General features: G+C 36.8%; 1 protein-coding gene across 2 annotated transcripts; it reads left to right on the forward strand.

Moving 5' to 3' along the window:
• The first annotated feature begins 875 nt into the window (after window positions 1-875).
• On the forward strand, window positions 876-16,441 carry LOC121877382 (MATH and LRR domain-containing protein PFE0570w-like). 2 transcript variants are annotated; one of them, XM_042383133.1, is made up of 3 exons: window positions 876-993; window positions 9,321-10,928; window positions 13,679-16,441. In XM_042383133.1, the coding sequence occupies exons 2-3, from the start codon at window positions 9,360-9,362 to the stop codon at window positions 13,733-13,735; spliced, it is 1,626 nt and encodes a 541-aa protein (XP_042239067.1). In that variant the 5' UTR covers window positions 876-993; window positions 9,321-9,359; the 3' UTR covers window positions 13,736-16,441. The 2 variants fall into 2 exon arrangements, with proteins under 2 accessions (XP_042239067.1, XP_042239060.1); XM_042383126.1 differs by lacking the exon at window positions 876-993 and having other exon boundaries at window positions 7,046-10,928.
• The last annotated feature ends 6,017 nt before the right edge of the window (window positions 16,442-22,458 follow it).

Consider the following 22,458-nt stretch of genomic DNA (forward strand, 5'->3'; position numbering starts at 1 on the left):
TACGAAATAACAATAATTTAAATTATAGAGGAAATTGGCAGTTATTTAAAACGAAAGTAATATTTATAAAAATAATAACAGGTACGGTACATGTAAATTTTATAGTGTGCTATTGCAGTGGATTTCTCCCCTGCAAACGCTGTTTGTCGCTGAGTAGCCGACCCCACGAATTCCCCAGTGTATGCCTCGTGGTCTAGGTCAACCAGCGCCGCCCACGGAGCTGGGGTCAACTACTAAGCCACGCCAACCCCCGCTACTTAAGACCTGACCTCGTGGTGATCGCTCTTTTTCTACCTACACCAACCAGCCAGCAACACCTCCTCCTCCTCCTCCTGCCTGACGGCCCTCGCTCCCGCCGGCGAGCATGGCGACCCACAAGCTGTCCTCCTCTGAGCACCCTCACCAACCAGCTCTCTCTACATCACGCTTGTAACCATGCTGCCTTCCCAGCACCAAGCTGCATTGTACATCTAATACAACATGTATGCATGAGAGCACATTGTGAGTTTCCTTTCTCCATCCCATCCTGAGTATGAACCAAACTTCCCCATACCCCACACTATAACTGACAATAAAATAATATCAACCACTAATAATTTTACTAATTAATCAAAGACTATTAGTCTTTGCTAATTAATAGAAGTTATTTGTTGAAGATTTTTGGTTTTCCCTACTGGATTATGTATCGCTTAATTCGAAGTTAATTAATATCTTTCTTATTTATCATTAATGATATTAATAAAAGTAGATTTAACCACAATAAACATTAAAAAAAATACAATCTAAATTTGTAATTTTAGATATTTAACGATCTCATTGTTGATGATCAACTAATTAAGTGGATATTCTAGATATTTTCTGACCCGAGGCGGCGGTTCTCTCGTCAGGTCAGACTACCCGTGGCCATCAACCTCGTCAGGTGAAGCCAAGTGAGAGTCGTCGGGTCACTCACTTACACAGGTGACGGGCGGCAGCTGATAAACCATTACTCGGGTAAATATACGCACCTATTATATAAGATATTGATTATGACAAGGACTGGTTATATTAACCTCTTCCATCGATTGTCGCAGTTTTAAGTAGAATTTTATTCAGACGATTATCGTAGATTCAGCTTAAGGAAACCTCTGAGTTGAGCTGTTAAAGAGGTGGACGCTGGTAATATAGTGGTCCGTGATTTAGTTTTGCCGAGTAAGTTTACAACGGTCCGACTAATTACCCAAATGTAGCCGCAATGAAGTCAAATAATGGTCCTACATGAATAAATCGGAATGCTAATCACTTCTCGACTAGTATTTGGTGTCAAAGTATAAAAAAATTGGAAAACTTACTTTAATCCGAGTTAATTCATCGCGTGCATTTACCGACGGAGTGAGTAATTACCCAAATGTACCCAAATCTAGTCGCAATGAAGTCAAATGATGTTGTGTTGTGTTAGGTTAGGTTAGGTAAAATTTTTTGTGACTTCGTGACACCAAATACTAGTCGAGGTTAGGTCAGGTCAGGTCAGGTACATGCACTCGATCTATTAACTCAGATTAAATTAAGTTAACCAATTTTTTGTGATTTTGTGACGCCAAAAACCAGTCGAGAAGTGATTGGCAGTCCGATTTATTCTTGTAGGACCATTATTTGACTTCATTGCGGCTACATTTGGGTAATTAGTCGGACCCAGTTTACAATGACGCCGTGATAATTGTTTTAATGTGGTAATTGTGAAGGAATTTTGTCAGTCATTTGTGAGTTACATTATCTTTTCATCTGGTTCAGAAACAAACATGACAATTTATGAGAACACCTCTACCATCAGAAGGAGTTGTTCGATTTCGTTAATTTTTTTCACATGTTTTTATCATTATCGTAAGTATTTTAGGTAAATTTTTACTTTCTGACAAATCCCTAGGGGTTCACCAATATGTTTTTCCAATGTATTTTTGTGTGCATTAAACGAAAATGACATGCATTTTTGGCGGAAATTTATATCCCCCCCCCAACGATAATTGGGAAAAACCTGGGAAATCGGGGTATTGGGTGGAGGAGAACACGAAAGCGACTCATCTAACCTAACCAAACTTAACCTAACCTAACCTAACCTAACCTAACCTTTGGGCCATGCCATCTCCGAAAGTACAATACAGCTGCTTCTCATTCTATGGTTGTACAAAACTAAAATTTTACCCACTTTTCTTCTATGACATTTACCTCACAAATGACCTAAAATTACTTAACCTAACCTCTTAATGGTGGAGCTTGGCCCCCCTAGATCCTGCAGTACAGTATTTTTAAGACATTTGCAAGGAAAACATCATAGAAGAAAATTGTCTTAAAATTGTCTAAATCATTGGAAAAAATACTTTGTTCAACTCAGGTCAAAACTATAAATTGACCAGTACTTTTTATATTTTTTTTTTTTCTTGGTAAAATTATCGTTCGGTTATCCACCTATTTGAAATGAAAGTCATAATCGTTCAGAACACATAAACAAACAACAGAAAAACATAATTTCAACGTAACCGAAGCTAACCTAGCTGGATGACCAAAACAATATTACTGTAATACCTTTGTCTCTATCTACGGTCATAAATCACCTGTAGTGGGCAGGGCATGAAGGATGAGGGAAATTGTGGGGGAGAACACTGAAAAACTGATCATACAACACTAAAATGATGTTTCTATGTGCTTTGTATGTGAAAAAATTAATTATTTACCGTAAATTCTTTAAAAATCTGCTGAGTCAGTGCGTGTTGTTGTCTGCTCAGTTTGTATACAACCGACCTGCTCAGTCCGAGTGTACTCTCGTGTCCACAAAATATGTAAAGTTACACCATGATGCTTCAACAAAGTTACTTCTATTGGTACAGGCATACCAGGTATAAACGTAATTACAGTACTTTCTGTTTAATATGGTAGGGGGTCTGGGGGGGCGGAGGTCCTCTGCTTGGAAGCTATGTAAGGTTAGGTAAGATTCTTTGGTTGGTTAGGTCAGGTTCTATTAGGATCTAGTAAATGTTGCCTAATTTAAAATACTTATTATAATGATGAGAACACGTGTGAAAAATTAACAAAATCAAACACTCCTTTGGTGGTACAGTAGTGGTGTTCTCATACATTACCACAAAAATACTTGTGAATTCTTTCAAGACAAGACTTGACCAATACTGGAGCGAGTTCAGGTACATTCAGGAGCCGGTGCATGCCCAGTACTTGCCAACAGTGCGTAACAGAGACGTGACCGATCGCCCAAGCGGCTAACGAGCTGATCTTTTGGTGAAGAGGATAAAAGAAAAGGGAAAGTAATCAAAGATGCAACCGATCGCCCAAGCGGCTAACGAGCCGATCAGTGGTGAAGAGGATAAAAGTAAAAGTAGTAAATTTAAGTAGGTAATGGTGGTGGAGCCGGTTAGCACCAGAAGGACTTTATGGAATTGCACCAAATTTTCAGATGTTTGGATGATACTGAGTACAGGGGGTCCCCGTGCTATGAACGGGTTCCGTTCCTGAGTATGTTCATAAGTCGGAAATGTACGTAAGTCAGAACACATAATGTACTCTTTTATGCATCTCGAATCCCTAATTTAAGAGAAAAGAAGTCATTGAATGACTAAAATACAGTAAGGAAAGGTAAAATTTAAAGTTTAACTCTTACATTGAAGCATGCGGCTGGCTTGTATGTAGAGATGGGCATTTGTAGGAGTGACAGAGGCATTATTGGGACGAAGCTGAAGACGGTGATGATGATGTAGATGTTAACAGAATTGATTCTGGTCCAAAAAGTTGTGGGTGGGGAAACATGGCAAGCCCACTCAGCTGGGGGGTTCTGTTAGCCCCCCCTGAAATTTTTTTGGAATATAACCAAGGTATCGTTATTTTCTGATGAAAGGAGGGGGGGGGGAGTCCAGATCCCCTGGATCCACCCCTGCAAAAGTAATGTTAATTTTGTATTAGCATAGACAGTGAAACAGTTTATCATCGCATCCACTTTATTATGTTTTCAGTTTGCATTTACAGGTACAGCCTTTTTCCGATTAATGAAACAAATCCATCATAATTTTTAAAGTAAAATGTTAATGTTTCTTGGCATTTAACAGAAGATGAGTGAAGCAGTCCGTGAATACGTTGATTTTTCCTACAATTAAAGAATTTTTCTTACTTATGAGGCACACCCACCAGAATAATGTCAATGTTAATCTCTTGGTGCATGAGGAACTACAATTAAACAACACACACACACACACTAATATACAGTGGCCCCTCAGTTAACGAACACAATTCCTTCCACAGAGTCGTTCGTTAACCGAACCTATTATTTCAATGGGATATTGGGTAATTTGTTCCAACTCACAGAAAAGTACAAACAAAGTATAAACAAAATGCAGTACAGTACAGTACACTTACTTTGAGATGTGTATGTAGAATGTTGGACCCATGCTTGATGCAGTAATTTCACCAATAAAATTTTAAGTTCACTAGCTGTAATTAAAGATTATTTTATTTAAATCAACACTGCACTGCGCTATATATTATCAATATGTTAACTAAATTTCAGATTGACCAATAATTTTAATGTAAAAACGTAAAAATAGTCAGTATTCAAGAGGCCAACAAACTCGATGTTTCCTTCACTGTAGCATAAAGTGGCAACTTGTGATTTTTTTAGGGAGGCAAAAAGATCTATCTTTGGAATTTTCAAACTTCGATAAGCTGGTTTTCCGGCTTGTTCGTGGTGTCGATTAATGTACAGTATAATCTCTCTTCTTTTCAATTTTTAATTTCTTTTTACTCTTATTTTTTTTTTGCCCCTCAAGACCCCGTTGTAGTTCGATGACCTGTGCCCAGGTGGGCCCTTCCCTGTAAAAAAAAACACTCATATGATTTAGGTTAGAATAGTCAGGTTAGTGTGGTTCAATTTGTGAATGAAATAATACTGTATTGTGTAATATAGCAGCACTGTACAGTATCTGGTAGTATTTCAGAAAGTTCCCAGTCTCACCCAGTGTTAACAAAGATGCTTGAGATTTTATTATTAGACCAAAATTTTTTGGATTTTGCTGTAAAATACTTTGTTGATACTGACAAAGGCTCAGGTATAATTATCAAGTACAGTATACAGTAAAATATAAGGACAAGAGTTAGGATTATCCAGCTAAGTAATGAAAATTTTAATAGAAGAAAATTAATTTCATGTCTCAAAGACCAAAGCAAATCAGGTGAAGGAATAGAAATCCTTGTATTCAGATTCCCCCCTCTGTTTTCCTGTAAATAAAGATGCTGCTGCTACCTTTTTCCCTTTCCTTTTATCCTCTTAGTCACTTGGGCGGCCGGTCACATCTCTGATACACACTGTTGGCAGTGTCTTCACAACAATACCTTGTTTGCATGTGACTGTTGACAAATGCTGCATTGGCCCTGAATGCTAAGTGATAGAATGCTTCCCAGTCAATGAATGACTGACTGACATTCCTTCCTTTCTATCCAAACCTACCTCGCCAAACCTTACAAAACCTAACCGTTTTAAACCAATGTAGAATAATAATGGTAATGCTAATATACAGTACTTCCATCCTAAGTAATAATGAAAATAAGCTAAAATTTTGCAGTTTTTATTTATTTATTTTCACTCAGTATGTTGGATTTTCCATCAATAATCAGTGTGAAAAAATACAGTAAATTTTTGATGAGTACAAACACAGGGAACACAACATCAGTGCTATCCTTTTAAATAAATGGCAGTTAAGATTTTTTTTTTCAAGTTTCCCTCTGTAGCATTTTCTTTTTGTATGTTCAGGTATCATATCCCTATGTACAGTACAGCGTTTCATATTTTGCATGATTATTTCTAAGATTTTATGTAATTTTTCATTATTATGTACTGTATACTTTATATTACTACGACATAGTGATATCTCCATTAGCCGGAACAATTGGTGCAGAGCACTTCCGGGAATGAGAGATTTACGGGTAACGAGACGACTCTTTCAAAACGGTGATGTATCTTTTTGTTGGAACATATCCCAGCTTTTATTTTGGGCATCTATTTAAATTATGCTTCGATTTACGAAAAGCACTTTATAAATGGTTTCCATGAATGGAACCCTTTTGTAAATTGGTGAATGCTTGTATTTGCAAAAATAATGATAATACAGTCCAGTATAACAAAACAGATACAAGAAGTACTGTACTGTATAGTACTAGGGTTAATGTTTCCTTGGACACATGTTCAGATAGTATCCACTTTTCATAATTATCCATTTTACAGAAGCCTCATGGTCCCAAATTTTTCAGTTGACTGATGCTTTACTGTACAGTTTTGGCAAGCTTTCTGTTCCTATTAAAATTAGACAGTTCTCTGGTACAGTACTGGAATTTGCTTTATGTCAAAGTATGCCAAAGCTACATGAGGCTGTGGTCTTTTCCTATTACATGTATGGTGAATTTATTTCTGAAACAACAAGTAGGCCACTGCCTTTGCATGCATAGCACATGTAGACATTCCCTGAATTATGTCGATTTTTTTAAGAAACAGACCAATGAATTTCTGTATTATCTAACGTTGGTCCATTCCTTCTAGAATCATTGTTCAGTGCTAGCTTGTTTTTGATCCCTAAAGTGTGCATAACATGCAGGAGTGAAGGCCTACTTTCCAGTTCATAAGTGATTCCAGAGTAATGACAGTAGCAAGGCAAATATTTTATTTTACTGAGCTGAGTAATTTGATATTACTTTTACTTTTTTTTTTTATATACTTTTATCCTCTTTACCAATGATTGGCTCGTTAGTTGCTTGGGAGGTCGGTCACGTCTCTGTTACACACTGTTGGCAAGTACTGGGTATGCACTGGCTCCTGAATGTATCTGAACCTACTCCAGTGTTGGTCAAGTCTGGTCTTGAAAAATCTCAGTGTTATGCACTGTTGGCAAGTACTGGGTATGCACTGGCTCCTGAATGTATCTGAACCTGCTTCAGTGTTGGTCAAGTCTGGTCTTGAAAAATCTCACACTCAGTGCTGTCACAACACACGCTGACAGATTGTTCCAAGAGCTCACAATTCTCGCTCCGAAAAAGTTTGCCCTTACAGTTTTCTGGACATGTGGTTTCTTCAACCTTGAGCTGTGTCCCCATGTGTCCGGGCCAAGGCAAAGAACCCTTGACATAGTGGTGAGAGTTACATGCGTTACTGCTGTGCCACCAACATCCTAAGGATGAAATACTGTAATGTGAATTCGGGAAAAAAATCGAAACCGTCTCCATTTTTTTTGGAAGGGGGGAGCAGATTCCAAGGATGGAGTACGTAATGCGCAATTTCCGGAAAATTCTGATAAAATTTTCCCAGTACTACTGTACCCAGAAAAATTCTGGGGATGTGGGATTTTTTCAGGTTTGAGAGTCATCTTGTTACCCGGAAATCTCTCATTCCCGGAACAGCTCTGCACCAATTGTTCCGGGTAACAGAATATCTCCACTAGCCGAATCCTTCAAACCGGAACTCTCTGATAGCTGGAATTGAAATTTTATCGGAAAATCGTTTCCAAAGCTGTAATTTTGTGGAATATTAGGGCTTTGGGAACGATTTTTTGAGGGGCACATTTTCCAGAAAATTCAAAACAAGTTTTCCCAATACAGGGGTACCCGGAAAATTCTGGGCAATTTTTTTTTATTTATTTATTTAAATTTTTTTTCTCCAGGTTTTGAGAGGTGAAAATTCGGTGCATTTTCCAGAAAAATTCGGAGAAAAAATTGTTGGTGCCCAGAAAATTCCGGGGAAGGGGGATATTCTTCTGGGTTCGAGAGATGACGTAATGAGCAATTTTGAGAACTTCTGAGAACATTTTTCAGTTACCCAGAAAATTCCGGGGATGAGGGATTTTTTCCGGCTTTGAGAGAGTCGTCTCGTTACCCGGAAATCTCTCATTCCCAGAAGTGCTCGGCACCAGTTGTTGTGGCTAATGGAGATATCACTATTAGGATCAGCTCGGACCAGGCAACATTCCCTAAAACTCGCTGGGTTAAGGAGTTTTGCTTTAAGTAAATTGTGTGGTTTGAAAGTATTATTTGTTATAACTAATTATCATAATGTAACATTATAAAATACTGTATTGTGTTATGTATAATATTGTTCCTTTTGAGAGAGAAAGGGAGATAGAGGCAGGACATAATAATGAAGGATTGCGGAGCTGAGCAGAATTGCTGATCCACATGCTGTTGGTGTCCCTTAAGCATCCACCAATCAAATGCGTTGGGGACTGGGTTTGTTTTTTCCAATTTAAGTAGAACGGCTATTTGTTTGTTAATTATGATTGAGTTTGAGGAATATGTTTCTATACTCAAGTTCAAACACTTTTATATTTCATAGACCCATATTAAACAAAATACATACTGTTCAGAGTTAGGATATGGGTCCGTTAGGGCATCTATAAACATTTAGTTGTCTTGGGCATAAATCTTGAATCAATGCAGATTTGATGAGATCTGCAGTGAATGTATACGATACTATATTTACAGTAGATGGTATGAGGCGCTCAGAACCAGAGTGGCAAAGCAACCAAAATCATGTTTTGCACTAGATCCGTTTTAGGTCTCATAAGGTAGGAAATTTGGCTTATTTTTAAGGTACCAGTATGCTGTACAGTATAGGACCCTTTAAATTGGTTGGGTTTAAGTTATAAAGAAATAAAAATTTTATCAGCCACCACATTCCATAACCTGTAATAAAATATAAATAATCATTATCATTAATGTATGACATTATGATGTAAATACGCACCGACAAAGGAAATATTGATACACGTGTGGCTGGTGCTGTGCTATTACCTACGGCTGGTTGGCTATGTTCACCTGTAGATTCCTCAGTCAGGCTCCATGGCTCATTTGCATTACAGTTTGTAAGATATGGAAACACTTCCTTTTCTGAAGGAATCTGGCTCTAATGCTAAGATGAAGATCCTCTCCCTTATCAGCTGATGTGGTAGAGAAACACGTTCAAACAAAACCAATAAAATCCAGGAGTTGGTTTGTCATTCTGGCTCTGAACATCTCATATGCAGAACTTTAAATTCTGATGACTGTCAAAAGACAGGTTCTTAAGGCTCAAAGAATTAATTTGCTAACATGCTTTATACATGTATGTTGCAGTACATTAGTTGGGAACATGTGAAGTAGTAATGAATATGTATGATTTGTTGAAAAACTTTGATTATAACTTGATACTACAGTATAAGTACTTTTGTGTTTTCAAACAAGTTTTGAAATTTCTTGTAAAAGAACCTGTTATAGTATTGTCAAAGAGATTTTTTTTGTATGTTCATCCCCATCACTTATTACAGATTTCTGGAGAGAGAAGTGTCACTGTACCAGAACACACCATGGCTGAAAATTTGATGGGTTTGAAGTCTGAAGACAGATTCAGTTCTACTGGGTCTTTAAATACTAAGAATATATATAAACCGGCTTTATCTGAGTACATTACGAGTCCTCCTAGATGGCCTAACTTAAACAGCAGTTCTTCATCTGAGAATTCAGATAATTTATCAAGGAGAGACAATAGTGACTTTGAGGACAGTGACAGTTCTATATATATGTCTAAAGGGCATTGCTTCCCTAGTTGGCCTATGGATGATTCCAGTTGTGGTACCTCTAGCTACTCTATTGATGAAGATAGGTCAATTTTGAATGAAGATTCAATATTTCTGGATGATGGTGAAGAAGATGATGATGATGATGATGATGATGATGATGATGATGATGATGATTATTACTCTCAGTCTGAGAAATCTAATTTGTCAGAGAGCATTAAGGAAACCATTCCCTTAACTAATACAAGAAACACCATGTCACAAAAGAATAACCTAGATAGCTTCAAATCTGAAATAAATAACAATAAAGTCGTAGAGTCTCCGTATATTGTCACCACTGCCCTTATGTCTCAAGTCAGTGAAAATACCAAAATGTCTCCAGATAAAATGAGAGAGGAGATAGAAAATAATGGTATTGAAACAGAAGAGTCTAAAGGAAGGAGTAGAATGTGGTGTTATGCTAAATCCAGGCTGGACATAGAAATTCAAAACTTAGAAGTATATATTCATAGTATGGAGCTTCATATACCCATGTTGAAATCATTGTTGGACAATCTAAAATCATTGAAAACATCTGGACAAATGCATAAATTAGAACAAGCAGATGAAATTTTTTTTCTTCCATATGTGAATGTTGCTCCACATTCTACGAGAGAGAGAAAAAAAGCAGACATAAGGCCTTTTGATAAAAAGGGGAAAGATTTAAAAATTCATCTATTAGAACCAAAGACCTTCTTTGATAAAAATATGCCAGAAACTGACATCACCTTGAGCATAAAGAATGAGGAAAATATTAAGAAAGAGCAAGTCAGTAACCAGGACAGGTTAGATTATGGTGAGACTTCCAGTCTGATAAATAAATGGCAGTTTGATTATCCTCATATCTGTTTAACTCCATCATGTGAGCAGTGTAGTGCATTCTGCCAAGAAAAAATTAGTCCTTCACAGTACATTAGTGTTAACTCGGAGAAGCCACTTCAAGGAGAGGTTGAAACTCTGGGCTCAAAAGGTCATGGCTGTTGTGTTATGCCACCGGACAGTGTCCTTCAAAACACTAGAACTGTCAAGAAGGGAAAAAAAAAAAAAAAACATTACTCCAATCCTTGTGGAAAATATAATGATCATCAAAAACGTTACTTCACAATGCCTACAGGAAACAAAGGAAAGTGTTTTAATAGAAGATCAACCCAAAAAAGTTCCGTCATTCCTGTACAACAAAAGTTTCGCTGCCAGCAAGATGAACGTCCGAATGAGCGACGTTTGTCATTGAGGTCTTACAACAAGTCATTTAACACAAGTACCCCGAAACCCAACATTCAGGTTAAAGACCCTTCCATAACTGAGCCCGACTTTATAAAGGCAAGTTAAAGGCTAAGTCATGTTTTCAGATGTTGCTATTATACTGTACTGTAGTTGTATAGTTTTTTGTATTTGTATTTTGGAACTCAAGCATATAGTATGATTATTAGATAAAACTTGTGTAAAGATGTTCAGTGTTTGGTATTTTCAGTGATCAAAGGCTGTCTTCAGTATATTATATGTCCCTGGATTAGAGAGTAAGGTAAAACTTTAAATTATGTTTTACACTAAATTACCAGAAATCTGTATACAGTGGTCCCTCAGTTAACGAGCAATCCCTCGATTAACGAGTTTTTTACGAGCCGACTTCAACATGTTTTCGCTTGCATTTGGCGGTCCACCAGCTGTAGTATTAGGTAAAGAAACTAGTTTCTGGCGTGCCATCCAGCCTGTTAACACACCAGACAGGTGTTAGTCTCTCTCTGTTTTCAGTGGAGGTAACATCTTGCTTGAGACTCTCTTCAACTAAATGCTTTTTTTCTGTGTTTCCAAGCAAATTATTGGTCATTTTGAAATATATTTTACATATTGACAATATATAATGCAGTGCAGTGTTGATTTAAAGAAAATAATCTTGAAATACACCAAGAAAACTAAAATTTTATGGATGAAATGGTGCCATGGGGTGACTTCTCTTCCACCCCAATGCCTTTTCTTCTTCCTTCTCCTCCACCCCCATTCTAATTCCCATCATCATCATCATCCAGGAGCCTTCTACATACACACCTCAAAGTAAGTGAACTTTTCTACCATTTTTGTTGAATTTTGGAAATTTTCGGTGAGCTGGAACCAATTACCCAAAAACCCATTGAAACAATGGTTTCGGTTAATGGTTTCGGTTAACGAACGACCTTCTGGAACGGATTGAGTTCGTTACCCGAGGGGTCACTGTATACCCTGTACAGTACAGTACAGTATATGGGTTCCTGGAGTACGTACAATATACGTATCAAATTCCTAAAAATATCTACTTTTTCAGGCACTTTGTCCCAATCATTTCAGATTCCTGATACAGTACTCAAGTGTACAGTACAGTACTGTACTGTACTTGGATGACAAAAAATTCATCATAAATTGGGAAATGTTTGGAAATTTTCCAACTTGGCCTGGTAGCAAGAGGGCTAAGATAAACATTCACTATCAGTTCAACCTCTAAATTGTGTTTAGTAATGCTGAATTCCATATTTCATTGTAAAACACTGTACAGTGATCCCTCGGTTAACGAACGCCTCGGTTAACGAAATTTCGGTTCACGAATTACCTTCCATAAGAATATTAAATTCGGTTAATGAACAAATATTCGGTTTGAAATTTTTACGAAATCGTGTCAACATGTTTTCGCTTGCTCACCAGCTGGAATATTAGTCCACCAATACAGTAATCGGTTCTAGGGCTTAAATTCGTTAAAATTTGAGTATATATAAAGAAGGTTGTACTATTCAATAATTTTCCCAAGTTTTAAATTAAATTTTTTAGTCATTTTACCAATTATTTAAAATAATAATTGCAGTACAGGAAACTAGTTTTTGGTGCGCCAAACAGCCTCTCAATTCGCCAAACAGGCGTCAGTTTGTATCTCTGGTCAGTAGAGGTAACATCTTGCTTGTGACACTCTTGAACATAAACTATTTTTACATTTTTACAGTACAATTATTGGTCACTCTGAAATTTATTTTACATATTGACAATATATAGTGCAGTGCAGTGTTGATTTAAAGAAAATAATATTGAATTACACCTAGTGAACTTAAAATTTTATGGGTGAAATGACGGCATGAAGCATGGTGTGATTTCTCTTCCACCCCCACTTCCTTCTCTTCTCCCTTCTCTTCCACCCCCACTTCTAATTCCCATCATCATCAACCAGGAGCCTTCTACATGCACACCTCAAAGTAAGTGTACTTTATTGCATTTATTTTTACTTTGTATGTAATTTTCGATGAGCTGGAATCAATTACCCAAAATCCCATTGAAACAATGGTTTCGGTTAACAAAATTTTTGGTTAACGAACGACCTTCTGGAACGAATTGTGTTTGTTAACCGAGAGACCACTGTAGTTTTAAGAATGCAACAATACAGCACTTTACCTCGTTTAGTGGCTTACCTCTGTAAATTACTTAGGTGCTTTAGTTACATTATTTTTTATTAAGGGTTATGCAGTAATTTACGGTATTTAAGACAGACATTTTTTTTTCCTGAAAATGACTAAAAAAGGTAAATCACCCATGACCTATATGTGAAATTGCAATCTCCCATGGGCTAATGACTTCCCTAGTTACTGTCTCCAGTAGGCTAATTTCTACCTAGCCTGACTCCAGAATAATTGTTTTTTATTGTTTACTTCAACACCATATGAATTATAACTTGTAATTAATTAAAAAGGAATTGTCAATATAAAATCAGGATTTATAACTACTGATGATAAGAGTACCTGGAGAAAACCTGCATACTGTAGGTTGGTAGGGTCACATTGGATAATTCCCTTCTGACATCTGTCCTGGGTCGGGGATTGAACCAAGGACGGAAGGGTAAAAGTTATATGCATTACCACTGTACAATAGCGGTACAAGGCATAGTTGTGCCTTTTGAGAATTTCTTCGTGGCTGCGCATATCTTAGTGGTTCTTCTTCCTTCAATACAGTAGTTGATCTTTTTGATAGATGACATTTTCATAAAAAATTCATTTAATGTTATGTGTATTTAAAAAGGGAGTAAATTTTAAAATAAACATTATGATTTTCTTTTTCAGATTGTCAGTTCTCCGCGATATAAGTTGCGGACCCGTTCAAAACAACACTCACTGTGAAAAACTCATTAATGTGATTCTGCCGAGCGCGATCCATATTAGTGCCATGATGGAAGTGAGATATATCGAGTGAATATCTTTTTTATGTTTTCCTTTTCCTTTTATGTAATTTTAATTTTCTATTGAACTTTGGTCCATTTTTTCTTGATTATATATTAAATAGGAGGAATATACAGTTATGTAAAATGAAGTGTTGGATATAAGATTATAGTATGTACAGTACTGTATATTATATTGATATGTGTATTTGGTTTAAAAGTTCTTTTGTATTTTAAGGGGAATGGAAGAAATATCCGTCTTTGTACTTTCTTTGTAATATAATATATATATATATATATACACACACACACACACACACACACACACACACACACACACACACACACACACACACACATGTCCAGCAATCCCGTGTTTTTCGCTGGAATTACATTCCTGAAACCCCTGCGAAAAGCCAAAACCACGAATACTCTTTTAGGAATCACTGTACCTGTGGCCACCAAACAGCTCAGGTAGGTCATGCACTTAACCACACCATACTCTCCACTAACGGCCCAGTGGTCACACTGATCACTGATGCACTGTACCGGCATTTACCAACATCATTATTTGAAACTAATCATATTGTAGTATAATGATGGAAAAACGTAAATACAGTTACAATAAAAAAAAAATTATTTACAAGTCAATAAATTTTTTTATATTTCGCTGAGGTCGGCAACACCTGCACTGCCAGCCTCTCTCTGCTGTCCTGGCGTCCGCCCGCCCTCTCGCAGTCACAGTAGCGATCACAGTACAGTAGGCACGTGTGGACTGATGCTTCTCGGGGCAGCGGGTGTCTTGAGGTGGGAAAGGGTGGCGTCTGTTTGCCGCACCTCACGGGAATCTCGAAAATGGCGCGAAATTTAACTGAGTTAATGGAGGATTTCTTGTATAAGTTATGTTATTAGATTTTTATTTAGTGCTGGAACAATGTGGTCTAGTCAATAACTTTAGCATTCGTTTTAAGGGCACAATCTTTATTACTATCACTACAGCAAAGTACTGTAAGATGAAGTCATTCTTGAAAAAGTTATTATATTAAGTAGCATTTTATTATCTGGATAAATTTATATTAGATTTTTATATTCTATCATCATGTGTTACAGTATTTTTTAATTAGCAAAACAAATTTTTTATGATTTACAGTTCTGGCTGTTGCTGTTTTAGTATAAATTTGAGATGACTATATCATGGAAATGTATGTGATTCAATATCTTGGCACTAGTTATTGAGATATGAGACTATGGCACTACAGAAGGGAATGTTTCATTATAAGGATTTAGGCTAGTACTGTTTTTTTAGTATAGTGTTTATATGTCTAGTTTTACTAGGTTGGCTTCTAGATCTTTTTATCTTTTTTCTCATTTATAATACTAGATGGTGTAAGGATCATTTCCAAATAATATAATAGGCATTTTACATCTTTGTATGAATACAATTTAAATTACTGTATCTAAAAAAAGAAAAGGTGATTAGACTGACCTTTTATTATTATTATTATTATTATTATTATTATTTTTCTTGATTCACTGTCTTGTATGTGATTCTCAGGGGCATTGCTTTCACCGTATACTGGTATTCTTTCTTTTCTTTCCATGTTTGTAAAGTTTTTCTCTTGCTAATACCGGTCCAAAAAAATCTCATGTTCATGAGGTTTAACGCACAGTTATATGGTGCTTGCTCTTTATTCCAAATTTGGTTTTCACATGCCAGATAACTAAATGCTAAACACATTATACCTATCTTATTAATAAATAGTTGCCTGTTGCATTTGAGATCAAAGCTCAAATTTTCTCTGGATATGTTGGTAGGTATTATGTGCTTGAGCATAATACTATGGGCATAATACTGTACATGTAACTTTTAAGGTATGGTGATTTAAAAAAATTATATATGTGATAAATCTTGGGACATTTTTTTGTTGCATATTTTATCCACACTTCTTACTATATATTACTGTGCTGTAGTGTTTGAAAGATTATAACAAATTCCTTTTTAGGTGACAGTGATACAAACTTACATGCAGTATATATTTTTGTTAATTGGTTGTCCAACATTAGTCTATGTGGAGAGGTGCAACAAGCTGTATGTTTTATTGAGATAATATATAGGTAGATAGGTTACCTTCCTTAACTATGTACAGTATAGTGTGAAAAAATGAAGCTTAAAAATATTTTCTTTTGAATGTTATACATTTTAAATACAATATTCAGAATACACTGTACATATTAAATGTTTCATTTTATATTGTTTTTAAGTTCAGTATAAATGCAGTAGAACATATTTTGAAAACCTAATTAGTTTCCCCTTTCTTTCTTGCTAACACCATGCTGTGTAGATTCTTCTTCATTTACTTTCATTTATTTTAGTTGGTGTAAAATATTTGGTAATTTTGTTCCTGTTCAATAGCACCTTAAGATATGTCATGAAACCCAGTGTCACGTAGAAACTACTTAATATGCTATAATATCATCATTATTATTATTGAATGTGTGTGATTGTGGTAAAAGTGAGAATCTAATTGAGTGTATCAACTAGCAGCAAGTACAGTAAGGATTCACGTTTAGAATGATCTGTTATGATGTGCTGTATCTGTAAAGATTTTATTTTGCTCATCTTTTTAAGACTTTGTGTAATAAGTAGCAAATAAAGGATTGCATTGTTGACTTGATATTGTATCTCCTTAAGATTCAGTGTATAATTCAAGTGGTTATTGGATGATCATTGTCATCTTTTTCATATATATATATATATATATATATATATATATATATATATATATATATATATATATATATATATATATATATATATATATATATATATATATATATATATATATATATATATATATATATATATATATATATATATATATATATATATATATATATATATATATATATATATATATATATATATATATATATATATATATATATATATATATATATATATATATATATATATATATATATATATATATATATATATATATATATATATATATATATATATATATATATATATATATATATATATATATATATATATATATATATATATATTGGACAAACTAAAATCGTTCCGGACCACAGAATGCTGGACTAGAGAGGTACAACCTATATATATATATATATATATATATAATTCTTGTGTGAAACAAAATGACACCACGAATGATTTTTGATAAAGGCTCGTGAGGCATAATGTTATTCACAAATCATAATGCAACGAACTAATTTTATATCTTGAATGAAATAATTAAATTAGGCCTACCATAATAGGTAGGAAATGTCTCACAATCATGCCTACCAACCCTAGCGAGACAAGAGGATTGTTCAGTTCCAAATTCATTAAAACCCTCCTAATAGATACTTTTTTATGGAGTGTACATACAGCACAAAAGGCAGCTTTACATTTACTGTATACATGTAGTGTCATACAATATGACAACTTACAAAATATTCTAAACAAAGATTCACGATCGTGTGCTATGTTGGTACCCTAATTCCCCCTTATGTGGGGAAATATGGATATGCCAGTGACTCATTTTTATATCCCTATTTGTATAGCGTATAAGTATAATTACTTTAATCTCATAAACTTGCCAGGCATTACTTTTACCTTTATCCTCTTTGCCACTGATCGGCTCATTAGCCGCTTGGGCGGTCGGTCACGTCTCTGTTACACATTGTTGCAAGTACTGGGCATGCACCGGCTCCTGAATGTATCTGAACCTGCTAAAATGTTGGTCAAGTATGGTTTTGAAAGAGCTCACACTCGGTGCTGTCACAACACTCTCTGGCAGGTTGTTCCAAGAGTTCACAATTCAACCTTGAGCTGTGACTCCTTGTGGAGTGGGTGTTTGCCAGCTCCAGGTATGGACACTCGACTGAGTACTGCCCTTTGAGATGTTTATACACCTTAATTAGGCCACCCCTAGCCGTCTGTATAAGGTAAGCAGTTGCTGACACATGACTGCTTCTGGCACTATTGCATTGAGTTCCTCTGACACCATTGTAATGGATACTATGGGCTGCTGTATAGCAGCGGTGGTAGGTTGATCCTTCAGATGATCCGCCTCATCGTCGACTTTTACTTTCTCCTGATGTCAGTACCACCTTGTACTGATTTTCTATTCACATTGCACGTTTTTCTTTTGAATTCAGTACCGCACCATGAACAGTCAGCAAAAAAAAAAAAAAAGTTTTGCACCTCTAGGTCTGATGGCCTTTTCAACTATCACTGACTGAGACCATGTTAATTTGGTAAGGTTGGTATTTCTGGTTGTGTGATGCATTGTATAACCAGTATGATGTATTTTTTATATCACATACAGTATAGCTAATACAGAGAAATTAACAGAATTCACCCACGTAACTGAGTGTTGTTCAGAATTTTTGGTCCGGTGTGTCATATTGTATGACACCATAAAGGTGCAGAAATGTTGTTGTTGACTGTTCGTCTTGTCAACACACCTTGTATGTCTTCTTCCATATGTTGTTGGCACCACATCTACTCACTTCCTGTTGGCTTATCATGCGACTTTCCTCTTAAATCAGTTACTAACTTATTCCAGATGGTTTTTACAGTTTCAGTTCCACTTCAGTTATCCACTGAGAATAGTGATAATGATTGCGTGGCGGGCATTTACATTATCGACTCGGCTGGTGTTCCATATGTGGAAATAATTAAAAACAAAACAAAAAACCACTTTGTTGTAATCAATAAAAAGTGACCTTTCCAACATAGCAATTACAGAAGATATCATCAAAAGGAAAATAGTTACCTGGAAAGAATTCAAAGCCCCTGGAGTTGTGGAGCACAGACCAAGGTGGCAAAGCAGATTTGCACTCCACTAAGAGTTGTTCAGGAAGTCCTTGGATCAAGATAAAGTGCCTAGGAACTGGAGATCAGCCAGTGTCATCTTAGTACTGTATGCAAGAAGGGTAGAAAAAGTTCAGTAGAAAACATCCCATATATGCAAGCTCCTTCAGAAAATTCTGTGGGATGCCATCACATGCATTGCAACACGTTTTCACGGAAAGGAAAGCCTGCATGACAAACTTCTCGCATTCCTTGAAACAGTAATAGACTATGTGGACCAAGGCTTGCCAATGGATGTATGTACTGTGTACATGGGTTTCTCCAAGGCATGCGACAAAGTCCCACATGCACAACTAGCCTCTAAAGATTCAGGCACATGGCATCACAGGCAACAGACAGTGGTAATAAATGGAGTACATTCTGAATGGAAAAGGTTCTCAATGGAGTACCACAAGTCTATCTTTGGACCCACCCAGTTTGTGATCAACATAAATGACATACAGTAGATGAAAACATACTGAGTCACATTGTTATGTTTGCAGACGATACGAAGATATTTGGGTAGGTAGCAAGTCAAGACGAGGTTGCAATAATGCACAAAGATCTGCATGAGCTGTTCAAATGGTTTCGATTCTAGCAAATGCTCTAGCATTATGAAATGGAAGTTCCTAAATCAGGCAAATAAATTATTGGGCCTTATAAGAAGGTCGTTCAGATATCTAGACGGTCCGTCCCTCGTAACGATCTTCAGGAGTGAAGTGCTTCCCCATCTGGAGTACTGTCACCCCATCTGGTCCCCGAGATATGCTAGGGATTGTCAGTTGGTTGAAAATGTTCAAAGTAGGGCCACCAGACTGGTGCCTGCACTTCGGCACCTTAGCTACCCTGAGAGATTGGAGCGCCTGAACTTGCCCAGCTTATACTACAGACGGGCAAGGGGGGACCTAGTTGAGGTGTATAAGCATCTCAGGGGGCACTACTCACTACTCAGTTGAGTGTCCTTACTTGGAGCTGGCGGACGCTCGCCCCACAAGAGGTCACAGCTCAAGGTTGAAGAAGCCGCAAGTCCAGAAAACTGAGGGCAAACTTTTTCAGAGTGAGGGTTGTAAACTCTTGGAACAATCTACCAGAGTGTGTTGTGACGGCACCGAGTGTGAGCTCTTTCAAGACAAGACTTGACCAACACTGGAGCGGGTTCAGGTACATTCAGGAGCCGGTGCATGCCCAGTATTTGCCAACAGTGCGTGACAGACGTGACCTATCGCCCGGGCGGCTAGCGAGCCGATCTTTTGGTGAAGAAAATGAATGAAAAGGAAAAGTAATCAGAGACGTGACTGATCGCCCAAGCGGCTAATGAGCCGATCCGTGGTGAAGAGGATTAAAAAAAATGATACAGCGACCCTAATCTCAATTATTATTTAAATTAATAACAAGTTTCTGGATACTCTTGATAAGGAGGAAGATGTAGGTGTTGTGATAATCATTCATTGAAGGCAGTGCAACAAGTGAGAAAAGCAAATTGAGATTTGGGAATTATAAAACATACCTTCGAATACAAAGATAGTAAAGTGCTCTTTCAAACAAACCTCATGTACGTCCCAGTCTGGATTATTTGTGCAGTCATGGAAACCCTAATCCCAGAAAGACATAACATCCCAAGAAAAGGTACAATACAGAGCGACTACGATGATTCCAAGACTATGTCATCTCGATTAATCAAATAGACAGGGCTTTAGAACTAACAACCATTCAGACAAGGCACAACAAGGCAGATGTTGAAACGTTCAAAATCCTAAAAATGGATAGAAAAAGTGAATCCAGGCCATTTCTTTGTGATGTTACACACCACCAACATGAGGGGACATAACTACAAGCTTGCCATGTTATGCAGAACGAACAAAAGGAAACACTTCTTCACACAGGGGTGGTAGAACTATGAAATGGTCTGCCAACCCAAACTGTGGAATCCCAAACAGTACTGGGCTTCAAAATAGCCCTTGGCAAAATTATAAAAAAAAATGGAGGGATCTTCCACAGGCCACTGCCCCCTTTTCCTCGCCATGACCTTCCGGAAGGTGGCTATTAGGTAAATATGAACACAACAGGTTTACCGATTCATAGTAGCGGAGTTGGCACCTTTTGCAGTTGAGCTAATCGTGTGTTTCAAAACATGAATCGTATGTTGTAATAACAAGTGCAACTTCAATTAATGTACTGTATGTACTGTATTAGGTTTAGAATCGTATCACAGGTCCCAACAGGACGAAGAAACTACATTAATTGAGATTGAATGTGAAAAGAACCTAGGTGTGTATGTCGACAAGGAACTTAAGTTCTCGGGCCATTGTGAGAATGTGAATCAAGCAACGTTCAGATATCAAGATGGTCCGTCCTTCGTCACGTGACGATCTTCAAGAGTGAAGAGGTTCCTCGCCTGGAGTACTGTCACCCCGTCTGGTCCCCGAAGTATGCTAGAGACTGTCAATTGATTGAAAATGCCAAAGGAGGGCCACCAGACTGGTTCCTGCTCGACGGAACCTCGGTTAACCAGAGAGATTAGAATGCCTGCAACTGCCTAGCTTATACTACAGGCAGGCAAGGGGCGAGCTAATTGAGGCTTATAAACATTTTAGAGGGCACTACTCGGTCGAATGTACTTGCCTGGAATTGGCGGATGCCCGCCCCACAAGGGGTCACAGCTCAAGGTTAAAGAAGCCACAAGCCCAGAAAACAGTGAGGACAAACTTTTTCGGAGTGAGAATTGTGAACTCTTGGAACAATCTGCCAGAGAGTATTGTGACAGCACCGAGTGTTAGCCCATTCGGACCAGACTTGCCAACAGTGCCTAACAGAGATGTGACCGACCGCCCAAGCGGCTAACAAGCCGATCAGTGTTATATATATATATATATATATATATATATATATATATATATATATATATATATATATATATATTTTTTATATAAACTGTCAGAAAAAATGTATAATTAATCTAGTGACCAAACTTCTACTCTCTCTCTCTCTCTCTCTCTCTCTCTCTCTCTCTCTCTCTCTCTATATATATATATATATATATATATATATATATATATATATATATAGAGAGAGAGAGAGAGAGAGAGAGAGAGAGAGAGAGAGAGAGAGAGAGTAGAAGTTTGGTCACTAGATTAATTATACATTTTTCTCTGACAGTTTACTATAAATAATACAGGCGTTAATAAGTCACAGTTATCACCGCCAATGAGCTGTAATAGAAAGGATTTATAACAGATTTAAGTCGTTATTGATTTGAGAGTTAGTAATTCTAGCTGTAATTATTGAGATGGCACCAGAATTTAAGTGCGTGGTGTACTCACCGAATTTGTAAAAATAATGAATCTTCTCACAGTATCTTGACAACAACGAGATCTTTATCTCCATAGGACGGAAATAGATTCGTTTTTCTCCCCAAATTTAGTGACATAAGTGAAGGTGTTATTGTGACGTTGAAGAAAGCGAGTGGGCGGTAGTCGTGTTGTGACACCTTCCAAAATTGAGGAATATTGCCTAAAAATGACGCAAGTAGACATGCAGGTGGTGGTTTTCAGAAAAACAATTCGAGTTTTTTTTTTTTAATAAATGACTGCTGTAATAAATGACAACTCGAAAAATGTTGAAAAGCATATACTGTGCTATCAAAATGTACTAAGAGATTAAATACATTACTATTTGTACACTTTCTTCTGAAGAACCAATGTAAAAATAAGGCTCATGTTGGGACCATTGAGTTATAGCATAATCCACGTCAAGTTTATGACATTCCAGAGTGATTCAGTGCACCATTATCTCACTCACCACCGAGTAATTTT

The sequence above is a fragment of the Homarus americanus genome, unplaced genomic scaffold, assembly GCF_018991925.1.
Source record: "Homarus americanus isolate GMGI-L3 unplaced genomic scaffold, GMGI_Hamer_2.0 scaffold33468, whole genome shotgun sequence".
Lineage (NCBI taxonomy): Eukaryota > Metazoa > Arthropoda > Malacostraca > Decapoda > Nephropidae > Homarus > Homarus americanus.